At 34.3% G+C, this 17,665-nt stretch overlaps 1 protein-coding gene across 1 annotated transcript in view; it reads left to right on the top strand.

The window, feature by feature from the left end:
• Positions 1–17,665, top strand: part of EDIL3 (EGF like repeats and discoidin domains 3) — a 254,850-nt gene that overhangs the window by 149,702 nt on the left and 87,483 nt on the right. Inside the window, exons 4-5 of the mRNA XM_039352624.1 lie at positions 2,018–2,131; positions 11,227–11,408. Coding sequence (XP_039208558.1) covers positions 2,018–2,131; positions 11,227–11,408 — 296 coding nt within the window. The remainder of the gene's footprint in view (positions 1–2,017; positions 2,132–11,226; positions 11,409–17,665) is intronic.

Raw genomic sequence — 17,665 nt, 5'->3', positions numbered from 1 at the left:
ACAGTCACATTGCTGCTGCCTGGTAATATTCATAGGTCTACTGGATCTGCACTGCAAAATACCAGAAAGATACAGAAAACTGTTGTTGCTAATAACTACCTAATGATGGAATTTTTACAACTCAGAACCTTTAGTCCTATAAGTATTCATTTATATGAAAGTTGGCTGTAGACCTCAGTTCTTCAAAATATCGTGGCACAGATGATGCCTTACAATTTCCATAGACTGCATTAGCACAACATGATGTGTTAATTGGTCACAGATTGGTCACTGGAGATTTTTAAGAAGAGGCTAGACAGGAACTTGTCTGAGATGGTATAGGTTCTCCTGCTTGAGCAGGGGGCTGACTAGAAGACTCCCAAGTCCCTTCCAATTCTATTCTATTCTATTATGATAAATTATTAAAATTGCCAGTTTGCTTTCACACAAAATTTGTACTTTCATGAAATAGTGTTTCTGTTTGTAGATCAGAATTATTCTTACAGATAGTGTTTTGACTCTATCCATTTCCTACATTTCTTCTTCAGTAACAAAAATAATAAAATAAACCATTTTATGGATATATATATATATATATATATATATATATATATATATATATATATATGTATATATATATGTAGGTCTTTGGTTGTTCGGGTTTTCTCCCACGTAAAATTGGAAGTGTCTTGGCAACGTTTCGACGAAGTCACGTATATATATATGTATATATATATATATATATATATATATATATATATATATATATATAGTCAATCATGGTAATAGAGTTCAAGGAAGATTATGGTGATTGTTGCCCTGAAGGCAACATTTTTAATATGTGAAATTACAATGAAAATAATGAATTACTAAGATTGCTATCTCAGTGTATATTAAAAGCAATTAAAAGAAGGAATAATATTGAATCTATGTGTGTGTGTAATTTAGAAATTTTTCAATCAACAAAGAATCAGTCAGGTTGGGCAAAATCCAATGCTAGCAGATTTGAACCATTTGTTGATAGGAGTGTATTTTCATTTCAATCTAAGGGAGTGTGTGTGTGTGTGTGTGTGTGTGTGTGTGTGTATGAGAGAGAGAGAGAGAGAGGGAGAGGGAGGGAGAGAGAACTACAACTTTTGCAGGACTCCATGACATTCATTCTTAGTGGATAGAAAGAGCTATAGTGACTCACTTCTAGGATTCTTTGTACGACTGTTTAAATTGCATAGAAGTACACATTTCCACAACTAAATCCTAGAGTATAAGTTACTGAATTAGTACCTTTAAAGAAACAATATTTGTATTATTTTGGAACTCAATGCAGTCCAAAGAAGAAATCTTTAAGAATGTTAATTGGGTAACAGGAAAAAGCTCACGCTAAGCTCTTCTGTCTTCTCCCATATGGCCATGGGAACTAGTTCAGAATGTGTACAGCTCACCCTCTTTCTCAGCACACAAAATCTCACCCAGATATAACATATCCAGGAATATAGGGAAAAAGGGAAAGTAGAAACATATCCAGAGATGCAATATATCATTACTTTGTAATCCCAAAACAGGATGCTGGAAGGAATTCCAGAACTTATTAAATACCTAGTTGGTGTAGTACAGACTATGGTACCAACTGCAGCATTTTGATATAGTGCAATATCTTAAAGTTAGGAGTAGTCAATAATATACTTCTTGTTCCAGTTAATAGTTTATTTTGCAGTTTTGTTTTCATGGACTTAGTTCAAGCAAAATTCAGAGAGAGGTTGTTTGTTGTGTTTGTTTTAATAAACAGGATTTGAGAATTAAGCAATTGTTCCATAGAAACCAATGTAGATGTTAAAATGTTTCTTTTGATTATATTATATTCCATGTTTTTTTTACTAACAAATGCCTGACTCTTAATTACATATCCAAAAAAGACAGAAGTATACATAATTTTTCCTTCACTGAAAACATGTTTATACTTTTTATAGGCAATCTCTCCAAGTACTGAACTTGTTCCGATAATGGAGACTTTTTGACTAAGGATTTAATTCCTTCCCCACAGATGTGAATGAGTGTGAAGCTGAACCCTGCAAGAATGATGGTATTTGTACAGATCTGGTAGCTAACTATTCCTGTGAGTGCCCAGGTGAATTCATGGGAAGAAATTGCCAATATAGTAAGTATACCCTAAATACACAAATTTCACCCTGATTCTTCTAGTATTAGTGTGTAACTGTTAAAAGTAAATATTTATGAAAGAAGATCAAAAAAATCAATATTTAAATGAAGATAACATAAAGCTGGCTCAATTAATACAATCTCTTGTAGCCTGAGTAGATTTATAATTACTCTCTATAGAATATTTCAGCAGCTTTTTCTACATTCCACTATTTTAGTAGAATACTTTTTATAATTTCTGTATTTTCAGAATTCACACAATTCTGCATTTTTTTTCCTCATCTTTTTCTCTTTTTCCCCTGATAAAAAGAAATAGATAGATAGATAGATAGATAGATAGATAGATAGATAGATAGATAGATAGATAGATAGATAGATAATAGATAGATAGATAGATGGGATTCAGCCAGTTTGCACCAGTTCGGCAGAACTGGTAGCTAATTTTTTGTTGCCCAGGCCCAGAATGGACTTCCGGAAGCGGCATCCACACAGAGAACCAGTTATTCACATATTTGAATCCCATCCCTGGAGATAGATAGATAGATAGATAGATAGATAGATAGATAGATAGAGAGAGAGAGAGAGAGAGAGAGAGAGAGAGAGAGAGAGAGAGAGAGAGACAGACGACAGACAGACAGACAGACAGACAGACAGACAGACAGACAGACAGACAGACAGAAAATAGATAGACTGATTTTGTATAATCGTGTTTGGGATTATATTTATGTATTCATCTTTTAATTCAAGGAAGGAACAAAGCAATATTTACCAATTGCTCTTTCATCATTATCATTCTTATTTGGAACTGTTAAAAGGAAATAATGGATGTTCTAATTATGAAAAATTATCATTTGTTCTGGTCTTTGGGAACAAGACAACTTTAAATCTAAAAGAACTTATAAACTATTTAGAATCATTGTTATTGTGTATATGTAGCAAAGAAACATAAATAAATAGTCAATTAATCATTTACTATAAGGCTAATTGGTTACTACATGAATATAAAACTCAACAGCATTGCTTACAATTTACTCTTAAGTTTGTATATGAAAAACTGGTAGCTCAGCAGTGGGTGGTCCAATTTTATAAGCCTCAGTTTCATGTGTCATCCTTGATTAAAATTGTCAAAGAAATAGGTTTTATACACATTTTATATTGTACTGCTGAGATGCAAAAGATATTGTTGAAGGGAAAAATATGAAATATTGGAATATTGGGGTACATTGTATATAAATTATACTGATCTATGTGGCAAAACATAAAATCTTTCTTGGAAAATTCTCTTATTTTTATACTTCCATTAACTACAGTTAATTGTAAGGTAGATTTATGATCCATATATAATAAGATGGACAGATGAGCTTATGTCCATATTAGCCAGAGAAATGTTAAAAATCACATTTTAGAAAAATCAACCATAGATTTCTGAAACTTTAATTCCTGAAGTAGTAATATTCATTAACTATAAACATAAACTATGGCATATTGAAATGCTAGCTATAATCTTAGTACAAGATTGTTCTCAGAGACTATAATATTAATGTAGAAAAGCTCCCTTTTCTTTCACAAATGTTTATAGCATATCAAATTCCTAATTGTGTAGCAATATTGTAATTACAAAAACTATCATTGCATATATTTATAGAAATAGTGTAATTGAAAATTATCAGCTATTTATGTAAATTAATGATTTATATAATATATAACATAATATACTATATAATAGACTGCACCTGCTTCTAATTAAGCCAAGTTTTTTTCACTATAGCTTAACCTATTTAAACATTGGTAATTATAAGAAATTTGTGCAATTATGGACATTCGATATAAGTTTTATATTATGAAACAGATGTTCTATTAAGATATCTGTTAACTTCATTTTATTCTTATTTTGAAATTAGCTTGGAATATCTTCAATTCAGGACATTTTTGAAATTTTGTATAAAACGATTGCTTGCAGATCACTGTTAGGAGATTTATATAAACATTTTTCAAACAAATAAATTTTAGCCATGTTATCACACTATAGGTCTCAGAACGTCTAGCAAATATAACAAGAAACTATTATATACAATGCATAAAAAGTAGAGTAGCTTATAGTTCATTATTGTTATTATTATACTTTAGGGATAGAAGGACTAAAACAAAAAAAGCTTTTACTGCATTTCACATCACACAGACGCTGGAGGTAAAGTCCTGGTAATAGGTTTTGCAAATTGTAGTTGTTTAGAACTTGAGTTCTCATGAAGAATCAATAAGTGTTATATTGTTGCAGAGGGACCACATGTCTCATGCACATTCTAATACAGGGATATCAAATTCGCAATATCATGTGATGTGTCGCGACGTATCATGACTTTTTTTCCATTGCTGGCAATGGGGTGGGTGTGGTTTTGCCATGACACATCCAGCCCACGGGCCGGCACTTTGACACCCCTGTTCTAATAGAAAACCTATCTTTCCATGCATATTTTCTTTTCCTAGATAGGACAAATGCTTATGTGATGTTTTTTTGAGGCTGCACTAGTAACAATTGTTACCTTACTAACAATTGCTGTCTACAAATTTCAAACATGGGTAGTGATCTTTTCATTCAAAGTTGCAGTTGCTATGTTCTTTAATTTGATATTTAGTATTTTCTTGCTATAAATCAGACTTCACCCATGTTTCTGGATGTTTTTCTGGAAATCAGTTGTTCTGGGGCTATAAATGTATTGAACCATTTCTCTGTATTAATGCTTCCCTGTCTTAAATAAATGAGCACATGGTAACTGTAATTATCTTATGCCTAGCCCTTGAAATATTTATTCACTCAAATCTCATTTGACTAAGCTGTTGAGGATTTGTGGAAGATGATAAAAAATCAGGCTAGATTCTCCCATCATTGCTGCATATTCTGGTATTAATATGAAAAATTTCTACATAATCCTGTCCTTCTCCTTCCCCCTCCCTCCCCTTTTTTCATATCATTTATGCAGCATTGGATACAACCAAAGAAAGTAAGAGTCATATAATCACATCTCCTGTAAAACTATGTGTGTTAGATTATGGTTATTTAACAGAGCAAGTTGCATCCAACACCAGCCATACAGTTAGGCAAAGATGTTGAACAGAAAGCTGTAGCAATATAAACATTGCTTATAGTTTTGTCTTTAAAGAAAAGCTACCACTAATATCAGAAACTGTAGAACTGCAGGTTGATGTTTCATTGAGATTCCATCTCATTTGTTAGATTACAATTGGTACTTACTGTGCCCTTGGTTTCTTCCACAATCAATAGTGGGGAAGATTATAGCCAGGCCTCTGATGAGAAAAACTGAGAACTTTTCCTCAAGTTACAGAGGATGGAAAGCTGAAATAATGTTTCAGCAATGCTAGAGAGATGTTAAAAGCTACAAATTCTGCATCTTGCCCTGCCTTCCTAAAAGATTCCTTGGACCCAATAGAAAACAATCTTGTTGCTGATCCACAAGTAAGATTAAATTAGCAGTTATTTTGACTTCTGGCATGGGGTTAGGGCAGGGGTGTCAAACTCGCAACGTCACTTGACGTGTCACAATTTTTTTGCCATTGCCAGCAATAGGGTGGGTGTAGTTTCGCTATGATGCATCCAGCCCTTGGGCCAGCAGTTTGACAATCCTGGGTTAGGGAATACCTTCTGTATTTAGAAACTAACAAACAAACAGCAAAACATATGCCTTGATTTGACCCTGAGTAGCAAGAAGAAATATATCTATTCTTAGGCAATGGGCATGTCTTAATATGTGTTCTGTGATGTCCAATTTTGGGGTATCTCCTTGAGCGTTTCATTATCATTTTGAATCTGGCTAGCATTTGTAATGTTTGTGCAGTTCTCTTCAGTCTCACCCTTGAAACACATTTTGTTCCTATACTAAATATATTTCTTTAACAATATTTCACTTTTATGTTGGATATTTTTTCCAGAAACAACACAATAATGTACAAGAATTGATTAATTTTATGCTATGAAATCAGTATCAGCTGTTAAGTGACCAAATATATTTTCCCCATGACATGGTCTTTTAACATGGTCAATGATGCACTCATTGCCACTATTACTAAATTCATTCATCTTGCTGCTGGTTGTCTTTTTCTTCTCTTTCCCACCAGTAGAGCCTTCTGCAGAACACTAGGTTTCTGCATAATGTGTAAGTAAGATAGTTTTAACCTAGTCTTTGTGCCAGTAGTTTGATGATTACTATGATCCCATCACTACTTGATGATCCATTATTGGTTTTCTTGATTGATGAACAAAATACTAGATTATACATTGCTGCATTTCCTTTGGATTAATCTGTCAGCTGCTAAATGTGAATAAGAACCAGGGCTGGTTTTAAGCTAAGAAAAAGTAGGCACTAGCTTAAGGCACCAAAGCTTAGGAGGCACCTCTTTCAAAATCATTCTAAAATGCAAATCTTTATTTCAGTGGGAAATGGCTTCATCAGTCAATGTAGGTGCCATATATGTTTGAGCAGGCCTTGATAGGAGCAAAAGAACATCAAACTCAATAATCAGTGGAATTAGAGCTTCTTTTTATTTTTGCCACAGTACTATCAATGAATAGATAGATATTGTCTTGACTAATATACCATTAGCATTAATCTGCCACTAAAATGGAGCTTTCCATTTTTCACAATTTTAAAAGGGAGAATATAACATTCTGAGACTTTGGGATATTTTAATAAATGTGACTGAAAACTTTTCTAAAGTCACCTCATGTAGAGTAAGGTCTAGTACATAAATTACTAACCCATTTCACTATCCTATGTTTATCTGAAAAAAGGTTTCATTCTAGGATTTCTTGGAATATGAGTTCCTTTCCCATAGGGACACTTAGCAAAAATGTAGTTATTTTTCATGCCTTGCAATGTTCTTTTCTTCAGATTGAATGTAAGGCTGCACATCACAAGTGCTGCGTGATTGCTATCATCTGAATCAGACAGGTAATGTTCATCTACTTAGATATTCTGCCCCTACAAAGATTAGTAATTTCTTGCCAGCCATTATTTCTGAATCTTCTCCCATTTGCCTGAGAATTATCTTTATATGTATGTCAAATACAATTTCACTTCCATAATTTTGCTTTGATCTATGTTACTCCCTGCACAGTTCATCATTTTCATTTGACATAAAAATTCTGTAATTTTATTATATTTCTTTAAAAAGAAAGATAGGATACACACACCACTCATAAACACACACACATACACACAATGTGTGTATATATATACATATACATACATACATACGTAATATTCTTCCCAGAGAATTAATTGAACCCACAAAGTTCCCTATTTTTTTCTTTACTGGCTGATGACAGGATAACACAAAATAGTTGGGGGAAAAATCATCCTTGCTTCTATAGGCACTTGATTGGCCCTTGGTCTTGTAGCAACAACCATAATCTTGGTTTTATAACAATTAATGTTAATTTATTATCAGTTAATTACCTGATTAAGAATCTCTAAGGCTTTCCTGAAGCAACTGAAGACTTTAATAGTATCAGGATATTATTTTCATAAAATAAAATAAGCTGTTTCTCTCCACAAATTTAGAAACATGTATATCAAAAGTAAAATACTTCACCAGCAAATTAACATAGAAGTTAAAAAGAAGCAAGAATAAAATATAATCTTGGAGAACTTCCTTGGCATTAGGACACACCTAGAAAGCTGACTTTCAATATAACATCTAATTCTTAAGATTGCAGTTAAGTGTTACAGCAAGTAATATAACTTGTAAATTGCAAATGAGTAATAATAAATACCTTTGAATTGTAAAGTTGTTAAGTTTATCCCCTAATTTTACTCTAGAAATAGAGTAAAATACAAATCTGAAATCAGCAAAGGCTGCCTTTAGGATTTAGTATTGTATTTTTGAACTAAATATTAAAGTACACATCCTTAGTTTACAGTAGAATGCTTCTACAATAGAGGACAAAGTTCAAGGAGATGCAATTATCTTCCATGAGCATAAGTATAAACCTTGACTATAGGCAAAATGCTTTCTGAATTTTCAGTAATTACATTTAGTCATGGAAGAGGAAAATGTGCTATTTTGTGAAGTTTAAAGCAGTAGGATCTTCAATCAATTACTTCTGAATGTGTGCAGAACTGAGGTCAAACCAGTAATTCATGGTTGCCAACTGTTTTACAAGGCTGTCAGTGCAACAGATAGTTCTCTAAGACTGTTCCCAGAATCATAATCATAAATTTTTATGGTATGATAATACAGAGCCAGTTCTAATGGAAACCTAATGGAATAGCTCTTCCAATATTTTTGAGCATTATTGTTTATTCTGGCTGTCTGCAGAAAAGATTTTAAACTGTGGATAGAAAAAGACCAATAATAACCCACTGAGATTCTGTTTCTTACATGGTTATAATTTGAACCAAACAAGCTTTTGCAATGCTCATTCCAGACCACCTATAATGATCTTTCATATGGTCATTGCTTTATTTCTCCCTAATGCTAAACACTGTAACTGCAAATGAATCTGAATGGCACGTTGCACATTGACATGTTTATGCATGAATCAGTATTAAACACTATAATACTGAGGGTCATCTATAATCAATTGTCTGCTTGCAGTCCGGATATAATGCTATACTAAGCATGGCCACAGTTACCTAATTTCACAAAATGAGTTATTAGCAGAAGGAAATCGCAGATGTCTCAGACAGATTTGCTTTTTACATGCCTGAAATACAAAAATGGTGCGGAACTGCTGCTGATGTCTTACCAAGCACTGCTAATAGGATAGAAGAAAGTAATGCATTTAAACTATCACACCACTGCAAAACCACCTTTTTGTACCACAAGTTGTTTCCAGTTTCTAATAATCACATAGATAAATTTTCCCCATGAAAATCATACCCTTAACATGTTCTTTAAAGTCTCAAAATGATGCATTCATCACTACTATAATTTAATCCATCGACTTTCCTGCTGGTCTTCCTCTTCTCTTTTCTTCTACCTTTCTCAGCATTAGAGCTTTTTCCAGAGACCTAAGTATTTGCATAATATGTTCAAAGTGTGCCTGGTCATTTGTGTATCAAATGAGACTTCTGAATTGATTTATTCAGTGATCTGTTGCTTTTTTTTCTTGGCTCTCCATGGTTTTCTCAGGAGTCTTCTCCAACATCAAATTCAAAACAGTCAATACTTTCCCTAAATCTAATTTTTGCTTCCGTAGAGTGTCATGGAGAATACCATGGTTTTCATGATTCTGATATTTCTAGGTATAGACACATCACAGCATTTGAATATCTTTTCCAAGGCCTTCATGGCTTTTACTATCCAAGGCAGAAGCTATCCATCACTTCAGTGTCTTCAATTTCAATTCTAAGACTATTTATTCTCTGTTGTCATTATTTTGGTCTCCTTTATTTTTAATCTTTGATAATAGGGCTTGCTGATCCTTTGCATTTTCAGCTATCAGGATAGTATCATCAGCAAACTGCAGATTATTGATGTTTCTTCCTTTAAAAACACACTTACCTTCTTCAGTTCCAATTCTTCCCCTTATTATATATTTAGCATATATAACCTTGTACTGCTTTGCTAACCTGGAATCATTCTCTTTTGCCATGTTCTGTTCAAAATGTGGCTTCCTGACTTGTGTATAAGTTTATCATGAGGACAGTGAAATGTTCTGGGGTTCTCATGTTTCTCAGCACATTCAGAACCTCTTTTGGCACAACCTTATTTGCAATAAATTATATTTTTGTTGTACAATTAGAAAAATAGTCAATTTTCAGATTTCAATGAATTCATCTACATTATTATAATTGGATCTACGATATCATACTGCCGAGTATTAGGAAGCATCTTCCGAAACTAAATGAAAGAGTGATGTACCTGGTTTGATCTAAAACTGATACAGTTTAAGCAACGTTTGTTAGACTGAAATCTGTTTTCTTAAGTAATTGAAATAGGTCTACATGTTATTTTTTAAAATAATTCATTGCAACTGGATTTTGGATTTATTGTACACATGCAGCCAACAATCCATATAAATTGCTGCCCTCAAATATCTGTTCTTAGTGATTGCCCTCAAACACCTGATTCTTAATGTAACTAGAAAGTACTTATTTGCTAATTTAATTGATCACTGGTTTGGAAAAGCTGGATTTAACAGTTTTGACCAATCTTTGGGTGACTTTTAGCTTGAATTCTAATGATCCATAAATTCAACAAGAAATCATTCAATACTGAAAAAAATAGTCTATATTATTAAAGGAAATAAATAAGCATTCTACAAAATTGGTGTCTTAATCAAAACGGTTTTAAAACAATAAAAAAGAAGTCTGAATTTATATTCTCTGTAATACATACAAACCCAAGAAAGAATAAGAGTACAATAATAAAGTTATTTCTAGAACCTAGGTCAGGTAAAATTGCATGGTAATGTTTTGCTTTTACAGTTATCTCCCAGTTACTGTACAAAGCAGGCTATACTGCAGTATTTGCTACATCGTTACTAGAGGTTGTAATACAAAGTATCCAGGACTGTGTTCTGGTTTTGATTAATAAATAGCATTCAGAGGACCAGTGCACAAATACAATAAAAAAGGAGGATTGTACACCCACACACACCCACACACACACACAAATGTACATAACATTATACAATAAAATATATAACAAAATGACTTTATAAGGGAATTCAGTTTAGGACACAATTCTGTGTGTGCATCATATGCATTTTCTATAATGTAAGATAACAGGAAACCTTTCTAATTACATTGCATAGACTCTAAGCAGAATTTTGAATTATTGGTAAATTGGAAAGCCTTATGCCTGGTCACAGAGTCAGCCTGATGTTTAGACTGGATTTGGCATTTTTGTCATATTTATTTGTTATTGCTATGTTTGCTTTGCAATGAAAATTCAAGCTTACTCATATTCTGGAAGGTAGCATACTAAAATACTATCTCGGCTATTTTTGTATTTTTCCTGTTGGATCTTCCATCTTCAAAACTGTAGTATCATGATTCTATAGCTTCAGTTTTGAAAGTTCTTGTTTTTCTTCCTTTCTTTTCAATGCCCCCTCCCGAACTTCCTACGCAGAATGCTCTGGACCATTGGGAATGGAAGGAGGAATTATTTCTAACCAACAGATTACTGCATCATCTACCCATCGGGCTCTTTTTGGGCTCCAGAAATGGTATCCTTATTATGCACGACTTAACAAGAAAGGTCTTATAAATGCATGGACTGCAGCAGAAAATGACAGATGGCCATGGATTCAGGTAACAGATGGAGCGGAGTACGTGGAAAACTAATAGCCTCTATTGCTAATATGGTTTAGTGATCAGTGCAACTTTTATAGAGGTGCAGACCTGCACTGAGGTGTTTTTTGAAGTAGTTTATGTTGCCCAGAGTCCAATTTCATTCATTCTAAATATATCTATATTTTTTTAATTATACAATTATTAACACAAAAAGAAAATTATATTTCTTTTCCTTTCTACACTGTTGCTTATTTAGCAAAAGATTCAGTTTATGTGTGATATTGCTTTTATAATAAGTATAGTTCCCCTTATAAACTTTTAGGTACATGATACACACCAAGTAAATATGTAATTTATTTTTCTGCCTCCTAATGAGCTGGATATTGAAGCTACCATTCTAAATGTGTATTGCCAGAATGTAATTAGTTGGAACTACAAGCTTGTAATTGGCTTGTGATTTAAAGGGTCACTAGTCATGGCATTACAAGCAAATTAAAAGGAAGCTCACTCATATCTAAGTTTAAAGTAGTCTATATAGATTTAGAAATAAATAAAATATTTTCCATGTTCAGCACTTACTGCTTCATTAGAAGCATTGAGACATGTTACTTTAACTCAGATATGAAATAATTTTTATATTATCTTATTTTAATATTCACTATTCAGATATGATCATATTTCTCACTGAGTTTTTGTATTATGTTTTGCTTTTTATCTCCACAACATTACTCTTACCTGTCCGTTTTCATTATTCCTTATCTAATGTGACCTTTAGCTTTTTACAAAGACATTTACCAAATATAAGGGTGTAAAAATGGAACATCTCTGTAACCTATGTAATATCAATATGTTTAAGATATCTGACTTATATTTTAAAACTTCCTAAACTGTTTTTCGTAACCCAAACCCTTGAAGTAAAAGTTTGAGCTAGAGACCAGAAAGGAATGGGATCATTTACTGTTCTTGGACATGGATTACCCCATTCCCTTTAAATATTGGACCAACTGTTCCAACCAAAATCCACCTAATACAATATCAGTAAGGGATTGTAATATAAACAACTGCTACAAATGAGGATGACGAAGACCAAACCTTGATCCAGGTTTCCAACTGGATGACACTTTGCTTTGTTCTTCCCTTATAAGCAGGAAAAATGAGTCATTGATAAAATACACTAGATTCTATCAATATAAGCAAGAATGCCAATTTTATCAAAGAAGAATAATACTTGGGCACAATTTTGGGAACAAAAGAATTAACATTGAATTAATTCACAAATTTTTGTGAATTAACTCAATAGTTCTAAGCAAGTTCCTTAGTTCCTAGATCATATACAATTTCTCACAGTTTTGGTATATTTTGGGTTGTTGAAAACCTGAATAAAATTCTCTGGTGACTTTGAACCAAACCTTCTGACTTCAGTTAAGGAATGGAAAATTCTATACTTGTATAAAAAGTTGACTTTTTATAATAAATGAATTTTATATTTGAAGTCTTAGTGACTTAAAAAAGGAGAGAAGAAAGCAGAACCTTAAAATTATCTAATAAGTTAACATCTGGAACACAAATAATGCAGTCACACAGATAAACTAGCCATTATTTTCCACGAGATGAATCATTGTTTTATTACACAGTAAATTAAAAATGCAGTTAATTTGAATCCTAATGGTAATTTCTAAACTCATATCTATGCGATTATTTATTTACAGTGTTTATATACCATTTTCCAGTACAATTATCACGGACAACAATTAAAAACAGCAGTGACATTAAAAATAAAAAATAAAATGGTACAAAATAGCATCTCCTACTAAAGTATCAAATACAATGGAACATGGGACATGATAGCAGTGTTCCAATATCTCAGGGGCTGCCACAAAGAAGAGGGAGTCTAGCTATTCTCCAAGGTGCCTGAAGGCAGGACGAGAAGCAACGGATGGAAACTGATCAAGGAGAGAAGCAACCTGGAACTAAGGAGAAACTTCCTGACAGTTAGAACAATTAATCAATGGAACAACCTGCCTCCAGAAGCAAAGAATGCTCCAACACTGGAAGTTTTTAAGAAGAGACTGGACAGCCATTTGTCTGAAAAGGTGTAGAGTTCCTGCCTGAGCAGGGAGTTGGACTCGATGACCTCCAAGGTCCCTTCCAACTTTATTATTATTATTATTATTGATCATCGCACAGTCAGCCAGATGTTCAGACTGGATTTGGCATTTTGTCTACCTATCGAGTCCTTACCCAGGACCTGGCACAGGCAGATATGGATGTTTGATGGTATTACAGACATCGTCGCAGGATGGAAGCAGTTCCTAGTAAGGCCGCCTTTTGCAATTGACTAATAGCGAATTTGTCAATGCCAATGGTGTTTAAGTGGTGCTCCAGGTTGTTTTGGGATTGCACCCAAGGCACCTATGACTATTGGTACTACCCTTGCTTGCTTTTGCCACAGTCATTCTATTTCTATTTGTAGGTCTTTGCATTTTGTTATCTTCTCCAGTTCTTTCTCGTCTATTCTGCTATCTCCAGGCACTACCACGTCCACTATCCAGACTTTTTTGTCTTTCTTATCGACAATTGTTAAATTGGACTTTCTCTATTTTATGATGCCACCTGTTTTTGCTTACAGGCAAATGATATTTTTTGCAGATCTTCCAATGCACCATTGTTGCTACTTTGCCATGCCGCTGCTTGTAGTCAGTCTGTGCAATCTTCTTGCAACATCTTACCAGGTGGTCCACTGTTTCTTCAGCTTCTTTGCATAGGTGGCACTGCATAGGTGTCTGTTGCTGTCTTCTCAATTTTGACTTTATATGCATTTGTCCTTAAGGCAGTGGTTCTCAACCTTTCTAATGCCGCGACCCCATAATACAGTTCCCCATGTTGTGGTGACCCCCAACCACTTATACATCACCAGGTACCAGGGGTGTGGCCAAAGAAAAGGGGAAAAAAATGGCAGACAGCCTTGTTTGGCGACCCCCGTGAAATGGTCGTTCGACCCCAGATGGGGTCCCGACCCACAGGTTGAGAACCACTGCCTTAAGGCTTGGTCTTGTGCAGCCAGAATTAGTCCCTCGGTCTCTTTCTTCAATTTTCCTGCTCTTAGCCATTGCCAGGTCTTGTTAATATCTGCTTTCCCAGCTACTTTTTTAATGTATTGGCTATGTAGTGCTTTGTCTTCTCATGCCTCTATTCTGTTCTTCATTTGGTCTTTCTTGTAGGCCAGTTTGGTCTCTCCAGTAGTCAGTAAGCCTTCCTGTTATACTAATTTCAGTGCATCTTCATTATTGTTCTTCAGATATTCTTCCAAAGCCATTTTTTCTTCTTCAACCATCTGATGTACTTGTAGCATTCCACGCCCACCTATTTGCCTTGGTAGATAAAGTCTATCAATGTCACTGCGTGGATGAAGGGCATGATTCATTGTCATTATTTTTCTGGTCTGCCTATCCATTGCTTTTAGTTCTGCTTGAGTCCAGTCCACTATTCCAGCTGTGTACCGAATGACTGGGATTGCCCAGGTGTTGATTGCCTTTATGGTATTTCCTCCATTGAGTTTGGACTTTAAGATCTTCTTCACTCTCTTGATGTATTCACCTCTAATCTTTTTCTTGACTTCAGTGTGCTTGATGTTGTCAGCTTGAAGGATACCCAAGTATTTGTAGTAATCTTTCTCATCCAGACTCTTAATGTTATTTTCGTGGGGCATCTTGATTCCTTCAGTTTTCACTACTTTTCCTTGTTTGATAGTACGTGTAGCACATTTGTCCAAGCCAAACTCCATAACAATATCTTGGCTATATATACGGACAGTGTTGAGCAGCGATTCTATTTCAGATGATGTTTTTCCATACAGCTTCAGATCATCCATGTAAAGGAGATGGGATAGTCTAGTAGATGTTTTTGATGTTTGATAGCCATGTCCTGAGTTATTCAGTATTGTTGACAGAGGAAACAGTGCAATAACAAATAGTAATTGTGACAATGAATCTCCTTGAAATATTCCTCTCTTGATATTAACCTCTCCCAGTCTCTCACCATTGATCTGCAACTGTGTCTTCCATTGTGCCATCGATCTTTGCACAAATTTTCTGATGTTTCTACCGACTCCTGTTATTTCTAGGCACTTGATTATCCAGTCATGTGGCAGAGAGTCAAATGCCTTTTTGTAGTCAATCCATGCCACATTCAGGTTGGTCTTCCTTTTCTTGCAGTTTTCCAAGATCATTTTGTCTATTAGGAGTTGATCTTTTGTTCCTCTGCTATTGGGGCTGTTTCCTTTCTGCTCAGGTGGACAGAGATTGTTTTCAACTAGATACTGTTGTACTGCATCAGCTACCACACCAGTTAGTAATTTGAAAGTTGTTGGTAATGCAGGTAATTGGCCTGTAGTTTCCTGGTGTTGCCCCTTTTGCTGGATTTTTCATTATTAGGTAGGTTTTCCCAGTTGTTAGCCACTTTTCAATTTCTCCTCCTTGTAGTATATTGTTGAACTGCTTGGCAATGAGTGGGTATATAACAATTAGATGTTTCAACCAAAAATAATAATAATAATAATAATAATAATAATAATAATAATAATAATAATAATAATAATCGTCGCAGGATGGAAGCAGTTCCTAGTAAGGCCGCCTTTTGCAATTGACTAATAGAGAATTTGTCAATGCCAATGGTGTTCAAGTGGTGCTCCAGTTGTTTTGGGATTGCACCCAAGGAGCCTAATATTATTATTAATATTAATTAATATTAATATTAATATTATTACTGTTGCTATTATTATTATTACCAAAAGCTCTGTTAAACAATGCTATTTGAACAGTATTTCTAAAGCAAATCAAGATAGACACCATTCAGCCAAGAGGATGATTGTTGTAGATAATGGGGCACATTATCTCTGCTTCCTTCACTAATTTTGCAAATAGGGAGAAGAAAACCTTAAGTAACATGAAGGAGTTAACTAAAGATATTGGAGAGTGAAATCACCTTATAAGACTTTAAATTTATGGCTAGTACTATACCCAAATTGTATCTAAAAGAACTGGAAGCTAATACAATATCTACCCAATATAATCTTTGTTTATATGCTATAGTGGTTCTCACAGTAGTTGTCCATGGGAAATTATTGCTGTTTCTCAGAAATTTCTAATGCAAAATTTATAAATTATTTTGTATAATCTAATGTCAAGGTAACAATGGACTGAATTATCTCTACTAAGGCAATCAAGATAGGATAACTGGCACACTACAAAAAGCTGAGCAAAAGTTTCCCTGGCCATGGTTTTTACTATGGTCTCTAAACAGTGGTGGGATTCAGATATGTGAACAACTGGTTCTCTGTGTGGATGCTGCTTCTGGAAGTCCATTCTGGGCCTAGGCAACAAAAAATTAGCTACCAGTTCTGTCAAACTGGTGTGAACTAGCTGAATCCCACCACTGTCTCTAACCATCTAGCAGCATACTCCAAGTTCCAGACTTGCTACTTCAGGTAGATTGCTTCCCTGGCAAATTTCCATGAAATATTTCACTATCACATTCACCCAAAAACAGAATAGAATAGAATTCTTTATTGGCCAAGTGTGATTGGACACACAAGGATTTTGTCTCTGGTGCATAATCTCTCTGTGTACATACAAGCAACAAAGGATAACTCATGATCATACTCATAAAATACAATAATCATAAATCATAAAATACAACACTTAGTGATACTCATAGGATACTAAATAAGCAAACAACATAAATCATACTAGGATACTAAAAGCAATTTAAATCATAAGATAAAAAAAACAAAGTTGTCATAAGAAGATAAGGAAATAGGTAATAGGAAAAATGAGAAAAATAGTACTAATACAGCCTTACTAGATTGTTTAATAGTGTTGTAGGAATTAGTTGTTTAGCAGAGTGATGGAATGGAGAAAAACAAACTGTCCTTGTGTCTCGTTGTTCTGGCATGCAATGTCCTATAGCGTCGTCTTGAGGGAAGAAGTTGAAACAGTTTTTGTCCAGGATGTGATATGCAGTATACAGTACATATCCTCAATGAAGGCAGGCTGGTAGCAATTGTTTTTTCTGCAATTCCAACTATCCATTGAAGTCTGTGTCTGTCTTGTTTGGTTTCAGTGCCAAATCAGACAGTTATAGAGGTGCAAATGACAGACTCAACAATTCCTTTGTAGAACTGTATCAGCAGCTCTTTGGACAGTTTGAGCTTTCTGACTGGTATAGGAAGAACATTCTTTGTTGTGCTTTTTTGATGAAGTGTTTGATGTTAAGTG

The sequence above is a fragment of the Crotalus tigris genome, unplaced genomic scaffold (assembly GCF_016545835.1).
Source record: "Crotalus tigris isolate CLP2741 ecotype Arizona unplaced genomic scaffold, ASM1654583v1 scf7180000018455.1436977, whole genome shotgun sequence".
In the NCBI taxonomy this organism is placed as follows: Eukaryota; Metazoa; Chordata; class Lepidosauria; order Squamata; family Viperidae; genus Crotalus; species Crotalus tigris.
The sequence above is the reverse complement of the archived record's forward strand: the minus strand, read 5'-3'. Positions and strand labels throughout refer to the sequence as shown.